This window comes from Syngnathoides biaculeatus, chromosome 12, assembly GCF_019802595.1.
Source record: "Syngnathoides biaculeatus isolate LvHL_M chromosome 12, ASM1980259v1, whole genome shotgun sequence".
NCBI classification, from domain to species: Eukaryota; Metazoa; Chordata; class Actinopteri; order Syngnathiformes; family Syngnathidae; genus Syngnathoides; species Syngnathoides biaculeatus.
In genome coordinates, this window is record NC_084651.1 from 26,801,327 (window position 1) to 26,825,992 (window position 24,666).

Sequence of the window (24,666 nt, forward strand, 5' to 3'; positions counted from 1 at the left end):
GGAGCCCCATGCAAGATATCACCTCTGGGGTCTCAATGATCCTTAGAAAGGTGAGGAATCAGCCAAGGACTATACGGCAGGCCTTGGTCAATGATCTGAAAAGAGCTGGGACCACAGTTTGGAGGAATCATTAGACAATGGAAGAAAATAAAAATGACGGTCAATCTCAATCGGAGTGGAGCCTCATGCGAGATATTACCTCGTGGGGTCTCAGTGATCCTTAGAAAGTTAAGGAATCAGCCCAGCACTACATGAAAGGACTTGGTCAATGACCTGAAAAGAGATGGGACCACCGTTTCCAAAGTGACTCTTGGTAATACACTAAGACGTCATGGTTTGAAATCATGCATGCCACAGAAGGTTCTCCCGCTTAAACCAGCCCGTCTTAAGTTTTCCAATGACCATTTGGATGATACAGACGAGCCATGGGAGAAGATTTTGTGGTCAGATGAGACCAATGTTCCATTTTGGTCATAATTCCACTGACCATGTTTGGAGGAAGACAAAGACATGAGTTCCATCCACAGAACGACTGACTGTATTAAGAAGAGGATGACCGCGGCCATGTATTGTGAGATTTTGGGGAACAACCACTTTCCCTCAGTCAGAGCATTGAAGTTTGTGGCTGGGTCTTTCAAGATGACAATGACCCGAATCACACAGCCAGGAAAACCAAGGAGTGGCTCTGTAAGAAGCATATCAAGATTCTGGTGTGGTTTAGCCAGTCTCCAGACCTAAACCCAATAGAACATCTTTGGAGGTAGCTGAAACTCGGTGTTTCTCAGCGACAGCCCAGAAACCTGTCTGATCTCGAGAAGATCTGTGTGGAGGAGTGGGCCTAAATCCCTCCTGCAGTGTGTGCAAACCGGGTGAACAACTACAGGAAACATTTGACCTCCGTAATTGCAAAAAAAGGCTACTGTACCAAATATTTACATTGCTTTTCTCAGGTGTTCAAATACTTATTTGCAGTGATATCACACAAATAAATTGTTAAAAAAAATCATACATTGTGATTTCTGGATTTTCTTTTTCGGTTATCTTTCTCACAGTGGACATGCACCTGCGATGAAAATTTCAGACCCCTCCATGATTTCTAAGTGGGAGAACTTTCAATATAGCATGGTGTTGTATTTTATTCACTGTAGTTATTCCAATATTTGTTCATAAATCAACCTTGTGATTCACAACTGTCCAAATATACATTACTGTACAAACCATTTTGTAACTAATATTGACTCAAGTTGTGGTTCAAAACCACTAATTCACACCTTCATTCTTTTTCAGAACTCAGTATGGTGGATAAAAATATCTACATTATCCAGGGTGAAATTACTGCTGTTGTCGGTGCTATCAAGAGGAATTCAAGATGGAACACACACACTCCCTTGGTAAGCAATGAACAGATATTATTTTGGTTGTAGCCAAATTAAATTGGTGATATTGAACACCAAAATATTCTCCTTCCACTTTAAAGTGCCCCAAAACACAAATTCTTGTTTTGTTTCTGAATTCATTAAATATATTTAGTGCTGGACACTGGTGGAAAGAGTAAGATTAATAAAGGACTGTATTCTTCCGATATGGCTCAAACCTTTTCACCTAATTTTGTATGATTATGTGGGTGGGGTTAGCACTGTTGTTGTGACGGTAAGAGATTTGAACATATACTTTCTGTCCTTCGCTATATAAACACTAAATGCCCTGATTCCATGCACTGGTCTTCTGGTGGAATTGCCATGTTCTCATTAATAATCAACCCAGTTTTGCCAGTGTAGCATGCAGTTGGCCACCAAAGTATGTCAACAACTTGGGGAAAAACACGTCTTCCCTGAAGTACAATCTGTATGGTGTTATTTGGGCCAACATTTCTCTGGTATTTACCCCTATGCACGTTGTGTCGTGTGGCAGGAGTTAAGCGCACAGAATCTTCTGGCCTGACAGCGGTTAGAGTACAGCATAAAAGGTCTTGTCCAATGAGGAAGGGCTTTCACCCACTCACGTCATGGGGAGAAAGTGAATGGGGAAAATTAATCTGTCTGTGGCTGTCAAACGCCGCAAACTCACAATGTGTCCACCACAAAATACCCACTCCCCTTCCCCTTTCAATGTGGCTGACAAAACCCTCCGTAATTATTTCAATTACGTTGAATGCAATTGATTGCCTTTCGGGTTAGCTCCTTCTTTATCACAACGGACCGATACAAAATCGGTATCATGGCAGATCAGAGACTGATCGATCTGCCTGTGGATCTCTCATTCCGTTCTTCCCTCACCCGTGAAGACACCAAAATATTTGAACTCCACTTGGCCAGAATCTCATCCCTGGCCTGGAGAGGTCACGCCACGGTTTTGCGACTGAGAACCATAGTCTCAGATTTGGAGGTGTTTTTCATTACAGCTCCTTCACACACTGCTGCAAGCTGCTCCAGTGAGAGTTGTAGATCATGGCTTAATGGAGGCAACAGAGCCACATCAGCTGCGAAAAACATAAATGCAGTACTGAGGCCTTCTAACGAGAAACCATCTACACCTCGGGTAAGCTTAGAAATTCTGTCCATAAACGTATGAACAAAATCCGTGGCAAAGGACCTTGGCAGAGTCCAACCTTCACCGGAAACAAGTTTGATTGACTACCGGCAATGCAGACCTAACTCTTGACACCTTTTGTACAAGGACCAAATAGCCCATATCGGAGTTTTCAGTAACCCATACTCTTGAAACACCCACCTAAAAAAAAAAAACAAAACAAAAAAACCAAACATAAAAACATGTTCTTGGCACTGAACGTTCAGTCTAAAAGATCGCGTACTGTACTTGGCACTGACAGAATTAATGAATATGGCAGGAAGAGTTAAAATTACAAATACATATACAAAATACGAGTTTAATAAAAAAAATCTCTGAATTTGACAGGGGGCTAGCAGATATGTTGGTAATTTAATGCGTCACTAATTTCATTTCAAAATCGGTACATTTATCAAATAGGATGTTACCATCAGTTTTTGAACATGGTGGAAGAAATATTTTATCAATTCATCTACACATTTAAAAAAAAAAAGTTTTCAAAATCCAAGCTTGAGATTTTTTTTTCTTTTTCAGGATGAAGAACAGGATCCATTGTTGAATAGTTTTGCCCACCTGAAGAAAATACTCAGCAACATAAAAGGTTTGTGTTTGCCACAGTCATGCATGTTGGGTGCAAGGAGAAATTAATTGTTGGACTTAGTTGTAGTTAATGAATCTTTTAATTCCTTTATTTGCATTATTATTCCCCATGCCCAAGCATCTTTTCCAAGTATTATTAGTTGTGTACTTTCTGTGACAGCTGCTGAAGAAATACATTTTTGTGAACCTCCATTACAATATTTTAGCGACCATAAGGCGCAACTTTTTAAAATACGTCTCAATTGCTGGTGCAATTAACAGGCATATAAGGCGTGGTGGCACTCATGAGACTGTGAGGCATAATTGTAACGATGAGCAAAGAAATAATGGACACAAAATATGCACTTCAAACGCTATTTACATGTGTTTTGCTATATAGTGACACTAGCTTAAAACATACAGTAGTATGCATGCACGCTATTAGGCACCGGGAGTGAAACTGAGTTTGGTTGTACTTTACTGAAGTATTTAACAATGTAGCTATATAACGCCACTATCTTAAACATAAAATGTAGCATGCATGCGTACTCCAAATTTTTAATTGATTTTGGAAATTGTGGCGGTTGTGTCCTCTGGGCCAAAGAGGAAGAAAACCATCCAGACTTTTATGGACGCGAAGTGCAAAATCAGCATCTGTGATGGTATGGGGCTGTGTAAGTCTCAATGACAAGGGTAACTGACAAATCTGTGAAGGGACCATTAATGCTTAATAGTTTAAACAGGTTTTGGAGAACCTTATGCTGCCATTCAAGCAACGTCATTTTCATGAATGCTTCTACTCTACAAGACTATGCCAAACCTTATTCCGCACCTATTAGAACAGTGTGATTTTGTAGTAAAAGAGTGCGGGTACTATACTGGCCTACCTGCAGTTCAGATTTGTCTCCAAATGAAAATATGTGGCCAATTCTTCTTCCTTTCATTTCAGCTTTTCCCATTAGGGGTTGCTACAATGTGTCATCTTTTTCTATCTAAGCCAGGGGTTCGGAAGCTTTTTGACTAAAAGAGCAATGAAGCCAAATATTTGGAAATGTATCTGAGTGAGAACCATATATTTCAAAAGTGAATTCAACTAAATGTCAGTATAATAAGCCGCTGAATTTATTCTTTTCAATAATGTTATAATACTCACCATTAATGGGTCTCTTTGTAGTCTGTTTGGAACTTGGTGAGGTTAAGCTCCATGCAAGCGTTGAGATTTTCATCCGTTAAACGTGATCGTAGATTGAACTTGATGTTTTTAAGATGTGAGAACGACTGCTCACATACATATGTAGATCCAAACATGGTCAATCCAGCAATACTCACATGATGCAGTGTGTGGTATGTGACAGGAAGCGCATTCCGAGTTTTGAGAATAAGATGGTCTTCGCATTGAAGTTTTTTCATTTCTGTCCACACGTGGTTGATCGCCAACTCCGCTTTCTGTCGTATGATTCTTTTTAATTGTTCTAACTTTACTTCCATACACAGCCGTGAGCTGCTGTGTATGGACAGTCTTGAGCGGCACAGCTCTGGGACTTGAGGTAGCCGTGAGCTCGCTTCCAGGTGAGTGCGCTCCAGGGCTCGGCAGCAAGCTCACGGCTCGGCCGCTAAGTTGATCTGTAAGATGGAGGAATATGTCCATACGCAGCCATGAGTGGGACAGCTTGGGGGAGCAGTGAGCTCGGGGAGGGAGTTCGCGGCTCTGCCGCCCGGTTGATCGGGAACACGGAGCGGTGCTGTTTATGGAATTATTTCTCCGTCTTTCTGATCAACCGAGCGGCAGAGCCGCTCATAGCCGTGCCACTCACGCCTGTGTATGGAAGTATTCCTCCATCTTCCCAATCAACTGATACTGCTATTTCTTCATCAGATGAGGATAAAACCGAGAAATCAGCACTGGGCATAAATGGTGTCCCATGTAATCGGGCTTTTGTTGCGGCATGTTATACGTCACATCTGCGCACGTAGGTCATGTGATTCACCAAAATGGCACCGCCCTAAAAATTTGTAATTGTCGACAAAAATCTTCTCAAAATACTATTAAATAAGAAAGGATTTAACATCACATTGTCAAAATAAAGTACATATTACATCACCTATTGGATACAGTTAATGCAAACCAGTGGATTTCCCCTTGAAGCAAACACAGCTTGTTGAAGGGATACCATAATTTCTCAAGTATAATGCGTCCTGAGGTATAATGCGGACCCCCAAAGTTGACCTAAAAAAATCAGGAAAAAACTTATATCAATGTACAATGCGCACCACAAATTTTCTGCTCTCCATATGCTCAAAATATTAGGAATTATCTGTATTTCAATTTTGCTAGGTTTGTACTTTTATTTCTTGTATATTGTTTTTCAAAAAAACATCTGTACAACAATCATTAATAATAATCTCTGTGCATGTTCTGATGCAGAGGTAATGTATATCTTGGGACAGGCCACAGGACACGCTTCTCCTGGTTCCTGCATATGTTAGAACAATCCCTCAACCAACTCAAATAAATACTCAACGATGGCATAATATTTTATTAATACTGTTGATAACGCATATTGCAGTCTTAAATAAACTATTTGACACTGTTTATTTTTTTTTTTTTGCATTGAATATTTGTGCAATATTTGTCGAGTGCAGTTTATCAACTACATCTCGCATCCTTGGCCAAGACTTCAAAAGAAGCTTCCGATTAATCTCCAGTCTGAAAAATATCCATCGTAGCTACCTTTGGTGCATCACTGTCAAACTCATTGTTAATGATTGGGTTTGGTTCTGATGCCTCCTGCATTCATGAACTGTGATCCCATCTTTCTCCCACAGCATGTCATCCTCCTTTCTGAGTCAACATTTTTTTAATCCTACGAGTCCTGGTTCCCTTTATTTGTCATTATTGTCAGCGCTTTGAGGGGAAGGTCCACCGTGCTAGTAGCGCAGCCTCTTGCCCGTTCGACTACAATCTATAGCAGCTCTTCATAGCGTCAGGTCGCGATCGAAATGAAAGCTCAAACTACGTAGAAATTAGCGTAATTGGTAGTTTAAAAAAAAGCGAGGATTTCAATTGTGTGCACTATCCCACATTTTTTTAATGATCATAAAATCGTACTACGTAGTTCCAGCTCATGTTGTTTTACTTTCGGTTTAGCCGCGTCATCGGCCGGAGTGGTGAAACATTTCTTTTAAAAGCTGCTGCACAACTAGCTCCTGTAGTCAACATTTTCTGTCTTTGTTTAAGTTAAAACAAACACAGGGGCAGTCGTTTCTGATGTTTGCAACAAATATACTACGTTAACGATTGTTAAAAAGCAAAGCCCTCCCCCACAGCGTCAGCGTTCAGAGTGGGGGCGCACATTACTGTAATATATATAAATGTGTAACATAACACATCGAATATCATATTGAAATTTATATGTATGCCTTTTTTAACCACTATGTACCTGTATACGACTATACCATGTAATTGTATTTTTTATTTTTCATCCATACCTTAATATAATGGATATTATATTATTATAGCTCACTATTGACTTTTTGAAAATATTTTTGGAAAAAATTGCGCATTATTTCCGATAAATTACGGTAATAGAAGTTACACTGTATTTCCATGCCTTGCCTTTTCACATTGAGCTGGTTCAGATGCTCAGTCATATCTACGAGATAGTAAAACTTGAGGAGCCACTCCATTTTTGCTTGCTCAGGATGCTCGATGCCTTTCATTTCAAGGAAAGGTGGATTTCGTTCAGGCAAGCCGCAATACGGCTAAGCACCTTCCCTCTTGACAACCAATGCACATTGCTTTGCAAAAGCAGACCAGGATAGTTATTTCCAACTTCATCCAGTAATGTTTTAAACTGGCGATCATTTAAGGCTTGGGCAAGTTGATCACACGAATGACCAGCGACATCGCTTCGCCAAACGGCCCGGCACACATTTGTGCACAAAGTGCCTTCTAGTGTAGAATGCAATGGCAACCTAAGATGGATCTATTTTCATGTTCACAAAGAAGCGCCACAAATCCTTTATCCCCCCCCATACACATAGCACCATCAGTACACACTGAAAGAAGTTTATCCATAGATGGATTTTTTTTCTTCAGCAAACTCCATGAAAGACTTGAATAAATCCTCACCTCTTGTGGACCCTTTTATTGTCAGAACAGCAAGACTTTCTTCGTGCAGTGTATCATCAACATCATCTCTTGCAATCATGAGGAACTGCGACAAATGGCACACGTCTGTTGACTCATCCCAAGCCAGGGAAGAGAACAGCGCTGCATTTATGTCCTTCACTTGTGTTTCCTCCACTTTGTTTGCCATAATGATGGTATGATCATGAACAGTTCTTGCCGACAGAGGCATGTCTTGTATCTGTTTGATTATCTGGTCTTTGTTGGGAAGATCATCAAAACATTCCTTGGCTACATCCAGCATGAACGTTTTAGCAAACTCAACATCTGTGAATGGTTTGCTGTTCCTCACAGTTGCTAAAGATCCAGCAAAGCTAGCAGAATTATAGTCACTGTGCCAGGTCTAGACACGGAATTGCTGCTGGCTAGTTTGCACCCTACTCAATAGCTATTGGCACGCTTTCTTTCTGCTGTCTCCCGCAGGGTAGCTTGATGTAAAGATAGAATGGCGCGTGTCGAAGTGTGACCGTTTCATTGATGCAATTTTCTCATTGCAAATTAGACACACTGGGGAACCCGCTCTTTCCACAAAGGCAAATTCTTCTATCCATTCGTCCAGAAATGTATGATGCTTGCGCCATCTTCTTTGTCGAAGGGTTAGCTTTGAACTAATGACCAAGCAGACTGATTTAAAATGGGGTGTGTACCTGCTTAACCAGCAATGGCCAACGTTGGCCAGTGTCATCCAATTAAAATAACGGACAATTACTCCTGCAGCAAATTGCAGCCCTGAACAGGACATGAGCAGTGAAAAATCAATTGTTTTATCTCCTAGCCAGATGCAATCGTCAAAAGAGCCACACCTGGCTCCCGAGCCATAGGTTCTCCACTCACCTTAGATGAGCTAGTTGAGTTCTATTCCTCCTGACGTCCACAATGAGCTCTTGTTTTTATAGTGTTCAGTGTCAGATTATAGTCTGTGCACAAGGTGTGACCTTCTGGACCTCCTCTCTATAGGGTGCCTTGTTTCCCTTTGAGACTGGACCGATCACTGTATCATTGGTGAATTTGACAGTTATTTTTGTGGACTGGGCTGCAGTTGAAAGTGTAGAGACAGTGCAGGAGGGGGCTTAGCACCCAGCCCAATGGGGTGCCGGTGCTCAGTGTAAAGGTGTAGGAAAGGTGGCAGCCGATTCTCACGGGCTGGGGTATATTGGTCAAGAAGTGCTTGATCCAGGTGCATGTGAGAAGATGTCCAGGATTTCTTGTTTGATCATAAGATTGTCCATAATGAATGTGCTCAAGGCCGAGTTATAATCCATTAAGAGCATTCTAGTGTAGCTCTATGGTTGTTCCAGGTGACTCCAAACAGCATGCAGAGCTATACTGATGCCAACCTCTGTTGGTCTATTCACCAGGTATGCGAACTGGTGGGAGTCGAAGTTATGGGGGGGCAGTCTTTGATGTGTTTGAGAACCAGCCACTCAAAGCACTTCAAGATGACAGGTGTGAGGGGAACAAGGCGGTTATCATTAAAGCTGGCTAAGGGTTTATTTCTGTGGATGGGAATGATTGTTGAAGATTTTAAGCAAGTAGGTATGACTGCTTGGGCCAGTGAGATGTTGGGTTAGGGTTAGATCTTGCAGAAGACGCTGGACAGCTGGTGGGCACATGCTCTGAGCATCTTGCCTAGTACTTTGTCCGGACCAGCAGCCTTCCTAGGGTTCACGGCCAGAAGCATACGCCTCACATAATGCTCCTGTCCAGTCAGTGAAGAGTTACTGGAGCCTGGTAGGGGTGGGGCAAACACACTGCCAATACAACAAAGAACTTAATCAGGGTCATAAGTGCTAGATCTTAGACTGGGCAAGTCCATCACTGGACCTTAACCAAATAGCATTAGCATTTTACCTCCTGAAGAGCAAACTGACTGGTAAAAACCACAGAAACAACGACAAACTAAAAGAGGCTGTAGTAAAAGCCTGGAAAAGCATTTCAAATGAAGAATGCTTGATTGTTTTTAGCAAATCATTATGGCTGAAACACATTCAAGAGTACTTGGTTGTTATGCAATGTGGGTCCTGTCTCCCAAGCACAAGTATAAAGAATCTATAGATCATGTAGAATCTTCCAAATAGGTCTTTGCCCCTCACCCAGGTTTTGTGCAACATGTTGTGGGGATCAAAGTCATAATGAGAGAAAACTATAATGTTCATTTCAAACAGTTAATGTCTTGTCTTTGTCGTGTATACGACAATGATTTCCAAATCAATCTATTCTGTTTCTATTTACACTTCATGGGAATTGGGGTTTGTTCATGACAATCACGTCTGTTTGTATAATAAATTTCACAACATTGCAGTACTTTTGTTGTTGTTGAGTTGCATGTATTGCGCCTACTGCCAATACCCACGGGTACACATGCTGACAGCAGTCTCACCACCTTGAATATCTTTCCCTAATGTCTTCATTGTACCTATTCTCACTTGTTTTGGCACCAAAGCCAGTAAAAATCATCCAGAATTACAGTTAGTAGTAGTCTTTAATTTTCATGCCTTAAGACTTTGAGGCACCTTTGCATGTTTTTTTAAGAAAATTGCAAATTGCCAGGAAACTAAACCTGTCTATATAACTTGAAGTAACTTTAGGGAACTAATTTGATGAGTTAAGTTCTCAGATGCTAAAGTGCTGTCTGACTTACTGGGCATCGACAATATTGCACGTTGTCATGCCTTTGTAATGAGACCTGGCAGCTTTCATCGCCCTTTATCTCCAGTTGCAACAGTGGAGGGCCATTGGATGGTCAATACACGACGTTGTGCAGCTTTAACCCAGGCTGCTGTTGTCTGTCTCCAGAGAATGCCTCTGCCATTGTGAGATGGACAGGCACTGCTGGCTGAGATTTACCATGTTGCTTAACCTTTATTATTTATTTCTTTTTTAATCCCATTATCCTCTAACATTTACTTGCCAAAACAACCGCATGTACTCTGCTAGTTTGAACTTTGGAGAAAAAAAATAAATCACAACTAATGTACCTTGTCAAGGTCCATGGGGGAAAAAAAGCCAAATTCCCATGTTTTTTTTCCTGTTGAAAGTCAAAGGAAGATCACATAATTTTGGAACCTGTCTTAAATAGTGATTGGACTGTTTTTCTTCTTCATCAGCATGAGGTACATATTGCTATCAGTTTCTCATTCAGAAGCACGTTAGATTTGTGGGTGGGCTGTTTGGTTGCTGCTTCGAGGCTTTGCATTGTCCCAGCTGCCTGGATTATGAAAGCGCTGTAATTCCATTCACTCAAGCGTGTATGACTGGCCTTACTAAAACCAAAAGGCAAACAAAGCGAAATATGAATTTGTTCCCTCAAGATTTCTGAGCCAGGCGTAGTCTCTGCCCTGTTGTTTCTTTTCTTTTGCTCTGTGTCCGGCTAACGGCTGTTCTTTTCGAACAAACATGATTGACAGGAACATGTGCCAGGGAAATAGAGAATTGTGCAGCTGGAAGTACCCTGTATCATTTGTGATTTTAGTTGGGTAAATATAGCAGGGTTGTCTTGTCAAGAAAAGAGATGAATTGTTCTGGGAAAGGAAGTGTTGCCTCCTTTCTAAATAGAGGAAAAAAAGTTTCCATCATCTCTTCAGGAATTCTCTCTGGACTGAAACAATGAGAGCACCATTGCAGAAGCTCAGTTCCTGATTGAACATGTGGTGTGATCCGTCAGCTTCCTATTGCACTCACTCTCTCCAAGGAAGGAAGACCCTCATGGGGAGAAGAGCTATTGTGGCCACTCACCGACTTCAACGTGTAAGCAGTGTATCTTCATTAAAAAAAAAAAAAACAATTGCACGGTGGCACAGTTTATTTCTCATATAGATGGATTTTTCCGTTTATAGACAGAATTATTTTTAAGTGGAAGCGATGCGGAAAATGTGATCGAGTGAAGAAAATAAGTATTTGAACATCCTGCTACATTGCAAGTTCTCCCACTTAGAAATCATGGAAGGGTCTGAAATTTTCACAGTAGGTGCAGGTCCACTGAGAGATTGTGAGAGAGAGAATCTAAAAAGAAAAGTCAAGAAATCACAATGTATGATATATACATATTTTTTTAACGATTTGTGTGATACAGCTGCAAATAATAATTTGAACACCTGAGAAAACCAATGTTAAAATTTGGTGCAGTACCCATTCTTTGAAATTACAGAGGTCAAACGTTTCCTGTATTTGTTCACCAGGTTTGCACACACAGTGCAGGAGGGATTTTGGCCCACTCCTCCACACAGATCTTCTCTAGATCAGACACGTTTCTGCGCTGTCGCTGAGAAACACAGATCTTCTACAAAGATTTACTATTGGGTTTAGGTCTGGAGACTGGCTAGGCCATGCCAGAACCTTGATATGCTTCTTACGGAGGCACTCCTTGGTTTTTCTGGCCGTGTGCTTTGGGTCATTGTCATGTTGAAAGACCCAGCCATGACCCATCTTCAATGCTCTGACTGAGGAAAAGAGGTTGTTCCCCAAAATCTCACAATATATGGCCACGGTCATCCGCTCCTTAATACAGTCAGTCGTCCTGTCCCATGTGCAGAAAAACACCCTCAAAGCATGATGCTACAACCCCATGCTTAACAGTAGGGATGGTGTTGTTGAGATGTAATTCATCATTTGGCTTCCTCCAAACACGGTTAGTGGAATTATGACCAAAAAGTTCTGTTTTGGTCTAATCTGACCACAAAACTTTCTCCCATGACTCCTCTGTATCATCCAAATAATAGTCATTGGCAAACTTAGGACGGGCCTTAACATGTGCTGGTATAAGCAGGGGAACCTTCCATGCCATGTATGAGTTCAAACCATGACGCCTTAGTGTATTACCAACTGTCACCTTGGAAATGGCGGTCCCAGCTCTTTTCAGGTCATTGACCAAGTCCTGTCATGTAGTCCTGGGCTGATTCCTCACCCTTCTAAGGATGTTTGAGATCCCACGAGGCGATATCTTGCATGCAGCTCCACTCCGATTGATATCGACAATCATATTTAGCTTCTCCCATTTTCTAATGATTGCTCCAACAGTAGACCTTTTTTCACCAAGCTGCTTGGCAATTTCTCCGTAGCCCTTTCCAGCCATGTGGAGTTGTACAATTTTGTGTCTGGTGTCTTTGGACAGCTCTTTGATCTTGGCCATGTTACAAGTTGGTGTCTTACTGATTGTATGGGGTGGACAGGTGTCTTTATGCAGCTAGATCTCACACAGGTTCATCTGATTCATGATAATACATGGAGTGGAGGTGGACTTTTAAAGGTGGACTAACAGGTCTTGGAGGGTCAGAATTCTAGCTGATAGACAGGTGTTCATATACTTATTTGCAGCTGTATCACACAAATAAATCGTTAAAAAAAATCATACATCTTGAATTCTGGATTTTTCTTTTTAGATTTACTCTCCCACAGTGGACATGCACCCATGATGAAAATTTCAGACCCCTCCATGATTTCTAAGTAGGAGAACTTGCAATATAGCAGGGTGTTCAAATACTTATTTTCTTCACTGTATGCGTCGAACAATGGAACAGGCAGGCTAATGGATCCATTTGCAAGTGAACACAATGCCGGTGCTCGAGAGGAAAGATGCTCCGCAAGTGAAAGAAATTGATAAAAATGTCAAAAATAAGTTGTGATGGGATTGGGTGGAACGAGAAATTGTTGATAATGTTGGAAAGAAGGAAGTTACCACTCTGGAAGCAAGGAAAATGAACTTTTCCATAGCTGGTACATTTGGGTGTCAGCCCAAGGTCAACAAATCTTATGGACTTCATCCGTTGTTTACTTCCACTACTCCTGAAAGACAAGATCCATCGAAACAACCAACCCCAGTTGCAGACAGGGTTGTCAATAACGAGGTGACAGTTCGGAAGCAATTACTTGTAAAAATGTCTGTATTATTTACTGATAAAGAAACATGATATTAATAATTGTTGTCAAATTTATGTGTTTCAATCATTTACAAAAATAAGAAATTACATAGTTTTCGAATGGATACGATATACACGTTATGAAAGCACGCTTGCTTGCAATGATGCAAATCTGGATTCTGGAGTTTTACTTCTAGTAGTTTACTTCGTTGAATTTGTATTTGAATTTGTAATTTTTTGGGGTACAGGTATGCACCTAAATATTGAACGATCATATTATATACATTTTTAAACGTAGTAGCATTTATTTATAGATGTACTAGATATATTTCATAATACATAATACATTTATAAAACTTCCACGTTAAAATTGGTGATCATTCTTTGATCATCCTATGATCATGCTTGCAGCCTCAGAACCCCTGCTATATTTGTCTTTTTTTCATTCAGTCAAATCACATGTCTGCTCATAATATGGTTGACTGTTGAAGCAGAAATACACAATAGTATTTGGAATTATTAAAGGTGAACCTGAGTTTGCTCTTCTGGTTAGCCATTTTCGATTTTGATTCACGGTCACAGTGTCGTCAAGCCATTTGTTTTTCCCATCATACATTTGGTTGTCCGTGTCTGAACCTTGGGGACCACGTAGCTGGTCATTCTGATCCTAACCCAAATGAGAATAGCTATAAAAAAGTGAAGTTATAAATATAACTGTCAAAGCCAAGATGTTTACAGTATTGACAATGTAGAGGGGGCTTTGAGAAAGGTGGTGCTTGTAAAAATAAAAATTTTTCAACCAAAGGGATGTTTATTAGCAATTCAAAATTTTGAGCAAACCTGAAGTTTGCATTACATTTGTAGGCGGAATTCCATCTTGTTAAATTGCATGGATAAAAAAAAGGTATATATTTTCCACATTTCTGCAATATTTCGACCTTAACCCGTGCCAGAATCCACACTCATTAATTTTTCATTCGACCAATGAAAACGCTTTTGTTGTATACCAGGCAGCTTATGGGGCCATTGGCAGTCACTGTGATTTGACACACTCGCACTCTCCAATCTGCACAGTCGAGCACGAAAAATTACGTGTGTAAAATTTGTTCCGAGTAGAAATACATGGATATTGAAAGATGTCGCTTATTTTCTGTAGTCTTGCGCCACTGCACAATTCTACTTCTGTACCCTGCCTCCTACCCAATGACAGCTGAGTTAGGCTCCAGCAATCCCGTGACCCTCGTGAGAATAAAGCGCTCAGAAAATGGAGGGTTGGATATAATTCCAAATTTAAATTTGAAAATTTGGCATTCAAAGCATGCTTACAAATAAATTAAAGAGCAGAGAATGGACAAACACTCCTTAAATACTATATTTTCCCGATCACAAGCTGCTACTTTTTTTCTGGTGACGTGAACCCTGCGGCGTATTTAAAGATGTGGCTGGAATATATATATATATATATTTTTTAGTTGTTTTTTTGTCCCAGAAGCTATCAGTTTACAGGTACAACAAAAACGTGTAATGGTTAAAAAAATGACCGTTCCCTATAATACATTTGGGTTTGGGCATGCGTGGATGCCTCCAATGTGTAGTTGAAGAAGAAGACTTTATCTTTAGTGTGTGTAGAAGAAAACAAAGCTACCTCCAGCTTGTGTCAAAGAAGACTGGTAGTTTTTGGTGCACTCACAGCAAGTGGGACATGCATGAAGGCAAAATATATATTTTTAATTTAATTTGACTCGAGATGGAAATGGGATTAAGAGTGACTGAGAGACTAAAATTGTGATGGAGACATTCTGAGGCTCTTCATCTCTGATACTGAAGACGACCACTTTAGTGGTTTGAGTAAACAGGAGCAAGGGGAATAAAAACAAACTTTTCTGCTATGTTTGAACCGTTTAACTGCCTTGTTGCAATCACAGTTGGGAAACAAGGAATGTAAATAAATATTTACAAAGTTTTTGTATGAATATCCTATTTCTCAATGTACCAATACGTATGGTATATATCGACAGGTGTGTGGTAAGGCATGTCAAGTGTATAGCCAAAAAAAAAAAAAAAAAGCTAAACAAAATGGGCGTGGCTTTTTAACATATTTAACAAATACTGTCGTCCGGAAAAACAGGAGTTAAAATGCAGTGTAAATATAGTGCAAAGTATTTGCCCCCTTCTCATATTTTTTTTTTTTGTAATTTCCTTCCTTCCCTCCCTCATCAAACATTTAAACAGACAAAGAACTAAGTAAACCTAAAAAGATAGCTTTGAATAGTTTTCTTTCCTTAATGAATAAAATCAGGATTTAAGAAGGCTTCAATCCAAGACCGGTTCACCGTGTAACTCCACCAGGAAAGAGATGGACACTGTGTTGAAATGGCATCATCAGAAAATAGCGATGATGGTGGTGCAACCGGACAGTCAGCCAATCTTGTTGGAAGCTACCTCTCAGGAACAGGAGGTTCCAGTTAGCATGCAAGAGCTGGCCCAGTCCCAAACTGTAGTCTATCAAATCACTGACACAGAGGTTGTCCCGCTGACGAAACCTCAGTCACCCACACATACAAAGAGCAGATCTTCCAGTGATCACGAGCCACCTCGTCAAAGTGAGGAACAATCCTCCATCGTGCACATCTCTCGATGAACACGTAACCAGACTTTGCCAAATGGAATGAGCACCAGATCAGAAGAGTTATCCGTCACTGTGGATGTGCCGCAAACTCCTGTGAAAGAACAAAGCATCAATGCTCCGAGCAAGTTTATGGGAAATTCAAATGTCACTATCACAGATTCTGGTCAGTTCGCCTTCGATTCATCGATGCCACCCCCCTCAAAAATGTTCCACTCCTAACAAGGATGACACCTCCTCAAAATGGAAGACATTCAGAAATGCAAGGGAGACCAAGGACACATGGAATCAAGCAGAGGAGCTTTTCACTGTGTCAATTTACAAGAGCTTATTGTCAAGGAAAAGGAAGTGGATGGAAGAAGAAAGCCAGAAGCTGAGAGATGGAGTCTATTTACATGTTTATATTTTTTTGTTTTTTGTTTTTTTAAGCTGCCCTATACTGAATGCGGAATGGTGGATCTCAATGCCTTTTGTGCTTGAACAGTTTTTCTTTGGAGTCTGGGAGTTTGAAATATGGTCTCTGCTTACGTAATAATTAATTATCCTGATGTTTCTTGAAAATGCAGTTGGACAGAAAAGAGTTTTAGGGGACAGACGGATGGAGGGACACAACCGACATGGGGAGGAAGGGTACAAAGCACAGCAGGTTAGTTATACAATCTTAATATTCCACCACAAGTAAAGTAAGTTTCTTTCGGCTTGTCGCTTTTGGGGTTGCCACAGCGTGTCATGTTTTTATTCGTGAACGAGGTTGACACCCAGTGTGGACATGTAACATCTAACCATTAAGACAATATCAGATAGGACAGAAAGATGCAGGGCAGGACAGAATGTGGGAAATGCGCAAGGCAGTGCTACTGGTCAGTGGTACGCTGGGATCCTTTCGTAGTGTACAAAAACCTGAAAGACCCTGAGATCTGATACGTTAGTATCACCTGTCATACATCGTCTCAGCACAAGCAATTAAACCTTATTATCATGTTTGTTGAACGTATTAATGAATAAACAGCGTTATCAAATCCAAGTTAGTCAACTGGTTATCTGGAGTTTCTGAGCTGGTAAATTTAAGAAGGGTGTACTTGGCTAGCCTGCTCCACCCATAAGTGGGAGGGGCCAAGTCAGCTAGTTCATTCCATTGGGGGACCCAGCCTGGTATACACCACCCACTCCAAAAGACCCAGTGTGGTCCCCTTAGCCCAACCAAAGTCTCCTGACCAGTCCCAAAAAGGAAGAACACCATTCTAATCCCACACCCAATCACACCCACCGTCCACCAAATGCACCTCACTGCTGCCACCACCCCTGGCCCCTCCAGTGAGCATGGGGCCCAGCTACAGACTGGGCCTAATGCAGGCGTCACCTGAAAAAGGTCACAGCTCGTCACTCATGGACCAAGAGCAGCCCCGAGACCAGCACCTTGCATGAGGGTAATGAGGACAAAACCCAACCCAAGAAGAGGAGGGGGAAACAATAATTAGTAACAAAGTGGGGAAATTGAAATTGAGAAGGAGGAATTACTTTTTTACAATACTGTCCATAGTAATGCATGCATTATCATTTTTAGAGAGGATTTCCTTCTATTTTCAACTGTAATACGGTTAAGCTTCCAAATACCTTTCATAGAAGTTTTCACTTTCTTTGTTATCATACTGAGGGCTAAAGGCCTCTTTATACTCATGTGCGTGGCGACCACACTGATGTCACTATGGCTATCCTCAGGGTAGTTTCCCTTTAAACTTGAGCGCAACCCACATGCACAATTTTGAAAATGTGCTGCAGTTCCTCTCCAAGTCAGAGGTGCATAGGTCAGGATGCAGTGCTGGCGTTGTCGAGTGCGGGATTATAAAGAAGCCTTAAATCAGAATGTAAAACAATGATACCTTCAGTGTGTGGCAGACAGAATAAATGTTGTTTATGTGGTGCAAGAAAAAGGGTCATTGAGTATTCTAAGAAGATGCCACGACTGTTCGTGAACTGAAAATACTAGATGAACCAGTTTTTCTTCAAAATTTTTGTTGTTGATGATTGGGGACGTGTGGGATGGGGCGGGGGATCTCCAGGTCACTTCCTTATTTACTCCACAGATAGTTCCATTTAACGTCACAATCCATGGCTCGACCATCCTCAAATAACTTTCGATCACAGTTCTAACTAAATAAGCTATTTTGGTGCATATATATCAATGATGCACAGACTTATGCAGCCAGCAAATAGTACGTTAAAATACTTTTACATGTTCCCTTTAAAGTTATGTTTTATAGTTTCCCTTTATAATTCTGTAATGGTAATTTTTGACAGAGGTGCCCTCACATGATGTATGCCATTTATTCTCCTTATGTGTCCACATAGCAATCCTTGTGTTGAAGACTAAATTCCTAATTTGTTGCATTTTACCGGCATGTCAGTCATCAAGAGAGAATGCACACATGACGCTGATCTTATTCTCTTTTCAAGGTCGTGTGTATGTGTATATGTGTTGTCTCAGACCTCAGCTGTGGCCAGACAGGCGCTGGTGGGCGTCTCTGGGGTCATTGTCTGAGCACATGGGAACTGACTGTTGCCTTACACTCCTCCCATGCCATCCGATCTTTTCACATAGATCACTCACAATTGAACCAGAAGAAGGCAGCTGGTAAATACCGATGAGTAGGAACCATATTTCATGTCCCTCACCCACTTATGCAAATATGTTTACTTATGGTGGGATTCAGAGAAAGAATCCACATCATGGAAATTCTTTAAATGTCTGCTGTCTGACCCTTTGGTCATGTAGCTTTAAGTATGAGATCATGGAAGAGACGGTGTGTGCTGATATTTTTATGACCTGGTCAAACAACAATACCCCGAATCAGGCTCAGTTGCTGTGATCGTGTGCCTTGCCATGATCATGTATGCCTGACAGCCATTTATACAAATCTATTTAGTTTTGTTTGCTGTTCAAATTATGTAGGCAGAAGTCAACAGAAAGCTAGTACAGTATTGTCTGTTCATTTTTTTTTCACCATTCACAGCTCCATAAATGACTTTGATTTGTGTTTGTAAACTGCACACACAGTGAAGAACTGATGAAATTTAGACTGTGCTAGATTTTTCTTTTCCTGGGGGGGCTGTAGGGAGGGGAAGTGTTTTTTGTCTGCCTAACTGGTTAAATACATAAATACATTCCTTGATCCTTCTTAACCCAACGACCCGTCTATTTATTATCACAGTCACCTTTTAAGTTCCATTGTGGGCTGTGATAATAGATGCAAACTCCATTGTTATTTTTATTGATATTGCTACTTAGGATTTTATTTCTCTATACTGCAGGTGGTAATGTATAGGTCATTGTTGCTGTTTGAAGAAACAGTATACAAAGAAACTGCATCGTCATGTCCAACTAAGTTTTATGACTGACCTGTGATGATGCGGATTATACATTTGTTAAACTCTCCATCAAAAGAACTAATCTAGTTCTGGTTAGTTGCTGTAAATTTCAACAGTTACGTGAGGAATGACAGGGAGGGCTTAAGTCCGGTGTGAAGAAGGGATCCAACTGTTTTCCTGTTTCAGAGGCTCCCCACAATATGTAGAATGGAAGGAGTGTCTCAGCAGAGGGGTATTACTCACACACACCCTGATGTCAAGTGTTGGGGTGGACATTGAACCGTGCATTTAGAATGAAAAAAAGTTTTTTCCACTCCTTTGGTGGATCATTGTGTTGTCAGAAACAGCAGCCAGAATTTGAGGAAAAACCTACCTCTCTGCTACTGCTCCCTTTGGACAATTATCATAGCACTGGTCTATAACGGGAACCACGAATGGGCAAAGGCACTCTGTACAAGCTTAACACAATGTGGGATGTTAACACACTTATCTCTTACCTGTTCTAAATTAAGATTTTACATCTTGCACGACTATTATAAAGAATAGTTCCTATAAACAGAAATGTCTCTTGATCTTTGTTCTTGTTGCTTTGTTGTTCTTTGTTCTGAATGTCGTACCAGAGCAGCACTGAAAAATTCCTTGTGTTTTTTTTACACACTTGGCCAATAAAGGTGATTCTGATTCTATAAAGGTGTCCAAAGTAGAAATGGTTCTCCTTGGGGCACTTTGACCCTCGATTGGCCCAAGAAATTTTTATTGAATTTTCAAAATATATTTCCTAGTTAGTAGGGACACACAACAAAAAAACATGATAATTTAAAATTATATATCAAAAATTGTAGTTTTTATAAACCTGTCCCAAATGGCATTGTTGGGCAAATGGTGACAAATTGCATTCTGGGTACAAAAACTGCTCTCTGCTCTGTCACGTGGAATCTTATTTTGGGATTCTTTATTGACAATTTCAAAATAAATTTAAATCAAGCATGTTCAGTGGTTCACAAACAATTAATGGGCAAAAGATGTCATGAAATATCAAGAATATGAGCGGTTCATCTGTTTTCAAGCAACATAAGATGCCCTTCTTGTGGTAACATGCAAAGCATGGATTGCTTATATTCAGAGAGAGGAAGACCGCTTAATTTTGCAGGAGTCTTGTAAAGGTGGACAAGCATATCTGACAAATCGACGCCACCCATCCGCTCATTATAGGTTTTGATCATGGCTGGACACTGTACGTCACCCTTTCACTTTAGCGTGCTTGTCCTAGCGTTTGACCATCATTAGAGGTTGAACTCCCATTGTTTTGGGTGACACATTTGCCATTCCATTTGATTGTGACAATCCACCCTGAAGATCTGAAGTCAAATTTCTTGTTCAGCTCCTTGTCCACCATCAAGGTAACTCCACCAGTGCGGTTTTCACGAGCTGTGCCAATGCATTTTATGCATTTATGTCCAGTTCCTTGAGCAGGCTGTAGCTATTGAAGTTGTCGCAAAAGTCGACAGTCTTGGCTCAGGAATGGGCTTGTAGAGGGTCCGCACCACTTCGACTCCCAGCAAGAGCTTCTTTTCTTCCTCACTGAGAGTGACATTGAAGAATGTGGCGGCTACCTCGTAGAATAGCAGGACATAAATTATTCCAGAAGTATTAGCCCAACTCTAGACAATGATGTTTGATTTGGGTAAACTGATGAGGATTTCCTGCTGTACCACTCCCACTCCTCAATTAGATTGAATGGTGCACTGATCATGTTAAGTGACTTGATTTTGCTGGTTTTGCATTTTATTCAACAAGGTCTATCAGCTTTTCTTTTTCTACAAAAATCAGTCAAGGTCAGTACCAATGCGAGTCTGGTTACACAAGACAATAAGACTTGGTCCAAGCATAGATGGTTGGGCAGTCATGTCAACGATTCAAGTGGTTAGTCACTGAAACTCAGGATATAAATACTAAAGAAACTATGTGCCTGCAAATCGACAAAATGACAGAGTTCACCAAGCGGAGAATCTTTGCAGATGCTTGCAACATGTGTCCTAATACGGTCATCGTATCCGTTTGGCATGGAGTGTTTAAAAAAACAAAAATTGCGTCCTTCTATTTTTGTTTTTTTCTTAAACCAGTTAAATGATTATATTCAGTAAGATTCCATATGATACAAAAAATATTCCATCTTTTGAAAAAACTAACTAGAAATATTTTACAAGATAGAGATGGTTTAGGAAAAAATAACATCTTGCTGGGAGCCCTGCTACTACTACTTCTTACTTTTGTTTGTCCCATTAAGGGTTGCCACAGTGTGTCATCTTTTTCCATGCACCTATCTCCTGCATCTTCCTCTTTAACACCCACTGCCCTCTTGTCTTCCCTCACAACATCCATCAACCTCTTTGGTCTTCGTCTTGTTTGTGCCTGGCAGCTCCATCCTCAACACCCTTCTCCCCATTTACTCAATCTTTCGCCTCTGGACAATCATCCAACTTTGGCTATCTCTCGAAAGAGCTTATTTCTAATCCTATCCAACCTGCTCACTCCTAGATAGAACCCCAACACCTCCTAGAGAAAATCTCAACACCTCCAGATCTTCTTCCTGTTGTCTCTTCAGTGCCGCTGTCTCTAATCAATACATCAGGGCTGGCCTCACCACTGTTATATAAACTTTGGCCTTCATCCTAGCCGAGACTCTTCTATCACATAACACACCAGACACCTTCCTCTAGCTGTTCCAACCTTCTTGGGCAGTTTCTTAGCTTCCTTACCACACTTACTATTGCTCTGGATTGGTGACCCTAAGTATTTGAAGAACGTCCACCCTCGCTATCTCTTCTCCCTGGAGCCTCACCCTTCCCCCTCAACCTCGCACATATATTCCGTCTTACTTTGGCTAATCTTCATTCCTCTCCTTTACAGTGCATGCCTCCATCTCTCTAATTGTTCCTCCACCTGCTACCTGCTATCATTGCACATCATAATGTCATATGCGAACATCATGGTCCAAGGGGATTCATGGATCCTATCCATTATGACAGGAAGGGGCTCAGAGCTGATCCCTGATGCAGTCCCACCTCCACCTTAAATTCTTCTGTCACACCTAAGCCACACTTCACCACTGTTCTGCTGTCCTAATACATGTCTTGTACTATTATTATGATAGTGACCATATATCTTGGACATTTGGGTAAAGAGAGAGGGGAGGAGCTGTCAACGGATCACCACCTGGTGTTGTGTTGGCTTCAATGATGTGGGATGAAGGCAGTCCAACTTTACAGAACTTAATGTATTGGGGGTCTGCTGGGAACATCTAGTGGAGTCCCAACAGAAGAAGTTCCAACTCTCACCTTTGGCACCTTCTTGTCTCTGCAATACTGCAGTGATAGTCGGGACAATGCCTCTGGATTGGCAGACTCCGGTGTGTTGAGGGTGTGTTCCAACTACAGGGGGATCACACTCCTCAGCCTACCTGGTAAAGTCTATTCAAGCGTGCTGGATCGGAGGGTTTCAGAAAGTCCAATCTCAGATTCAGGAGGAGCAAGGTGGTTTTCATCCTGACTGTGGACCATGTCCCAGGGTGTCCATGAGTTTTATGGACTTGGGGAAGGCGCTCATCCTGAGGGGGGTGATTTGGGAGCACAGGGGAACGAACCCACCTGTATGGGTTGTTTGGTCCCCGTACAACGAGTGTCAGAGTTTGGTCCGTATTACCAGCAGTAAGTAGAACTCATTTTCAATCACAGTTGGACTCTGCCAAGGCTGCCTTTTGTCACGATTCTATTCATAACTTTTATGGACACAATTTCTAGGTATAACCATAACATAGAGGGGATCCAATTTGGTGGAGTGAGTATTGCATCTTTGTGCAGATAATGATCTTTGCCTCACCACTGTTCTTTAAACTTTGCCCTTCATCCGAGCAGACTCTTCTGTCACATAACACACTAGACACTTTCTGCCAGCTGTTCCAACCTGGTTGGACCTGTTTCTTCACTTGCTTACCACACTCACATCGCTCTGGATTGTTTACCCCAAGTATTTGAAGTCATCCACACTCACTATCTCTTCTACCTGGAGTCTCACTCTTCCCCCGCCACCATTCTCATACATGCACATATATTCTGTTTTACTTTGGCTAATCTTCATTCCTCTCCTTTCCAGTGCATGCCTCCAACTCTCTAATACTTCCTCAACCTGTTCCCTGCTTTCACTGCATATCACAATATCATCTATGAACATCATGGTCCAAGGGGATTCCAGTCTAACCTCATCTGTCAGCCTATCCATTACCATAGCAAACAGGAATGGGCACAGAGCTAAATTCTTCTGTTACACCGACGGCACACCTCACTACTGTTCTGCTGCCCTCATACATGTCCTCTACTATTCTAACATATTTCTCTGCCACACCAGACTTACTTACTTTTTACTTACTCTCTTGGTACGCTGTCATAGGCTTTTTTCTAGCTCCACAAGGACACAATGTAGCTCCTTCTGACCTTGTGTGTACTTTTCCACCAGCATCCCCAAGGTAAATAATGCATCCCTGGTAGTCTTTATAGGCATTAAATCATACTGTTGCTCACAGATACTTCTGTCCTGAGTTTATCCTTCACGACTCTTTCCCATGACTTAATTGTGTTGCTCATCAACTTTATTTCTCGATAGTTCCCACAGCTCTGTGAATCCCCTTTGTTCTTAAAAATTAGAACTAGCTCACTTTTCCTCCATTCTTCAGGCATCTTCTCACCCGCGAGTATTCTGTTGAATAAGTTGCTAAAAAAACTCCACAGCCACCTCTCCAAATTACTTCCATACCTCCACAGGTATGAAATCAAGACCATCAAGACTGCCTTTCCGTTTTTCATCCTCAGTAGTGCCTTTCTATCTTCCCACTAACTAATCATTCCCCCTTCGTGGTCGTTCACACTTGCCTCTTCTACTTTTCCTTCTTACCTGCTGCACATTCTTCCCATCTCTAACGCTCCTCTGGCCAACCTGTAGAGATCCTTTTCTCTTTCTTTCGTGTCCAACCTGGTTTATATGTTGTCATATCCCTCTTGTTTAGCCTTCACCACCTCTACCTTTGCCCTACATCTCATCTCAGTATATTCCTTTCACCTCTCCTCAGTCCTCTGTACACCAATTCTTCTTTGCTAACCTTTCTTCCTTGTTTGACTGCCTGTATTTTGAGGTTCCACCACCAAGTCTCCTTCTCCCCTTTCCTACCAGAAGCCACACCAAGGACTCTCCTGCCTGGTCTCTGATCACCTTGGCTGTAGTTGTCCAGTCTTCTGGGAGCTCCTCCTGTCCATCGAGACCCTGTCTCACCTCTTTCCGAGAGGCTGCACAACATTTTTCCTTACTTCCCACCACCAAAATCATTCTACACACCACCTTCCTATGCTGTCAAGATACACTCTCTCCTACCACTACCTTACTGTCATAACCTCCTTCAGATTACGTCGTCTGTGCAAAATGTACCGGCAATC

At 41.3% G+C, this 24,666-nt stretch overlaps 1 protein-coding gene across 6 annotated transcripts in view; it reads left to right on the top strand.

Annotated features, from left to right (window-relative positions):
• gbf1 (golgi brefeldin A resistant guanine nucleotide exchange factor 1) overlaps positions 1–24,666 on the top strand; it is a 151,501-nt gene that overhangs the window by 19,777 nt on the left and 107,058 nt on the right. For 3 of the 6 annotated variants that reach the window (XM_061837919.1, XM_061837921.1, XM_061837920.1), the window contains exons 2-4: positions 1,288–1,391; positions 2,402–2,538; positions 3,103–3,169. In XM_061837919.1, the coding sequence (XP_061693903.1) occupies positions 1,370–1,391; positions 2,402–2,538; positions 3,103–3,169 (226 nt within the window). In that variant the 5' untranslated portion in view covers positions 1,288–1,369. The remainder of the gene's footprint in view (positions 1–1,287; positions 1,392–2,401; positions 2,539–3,102; positions 3,170–24,666) is intronic. The other 3 variants (XM_061837923.1, XM_061837922.1, XM_061837924.1) reach the window with 1 other exon arrangement.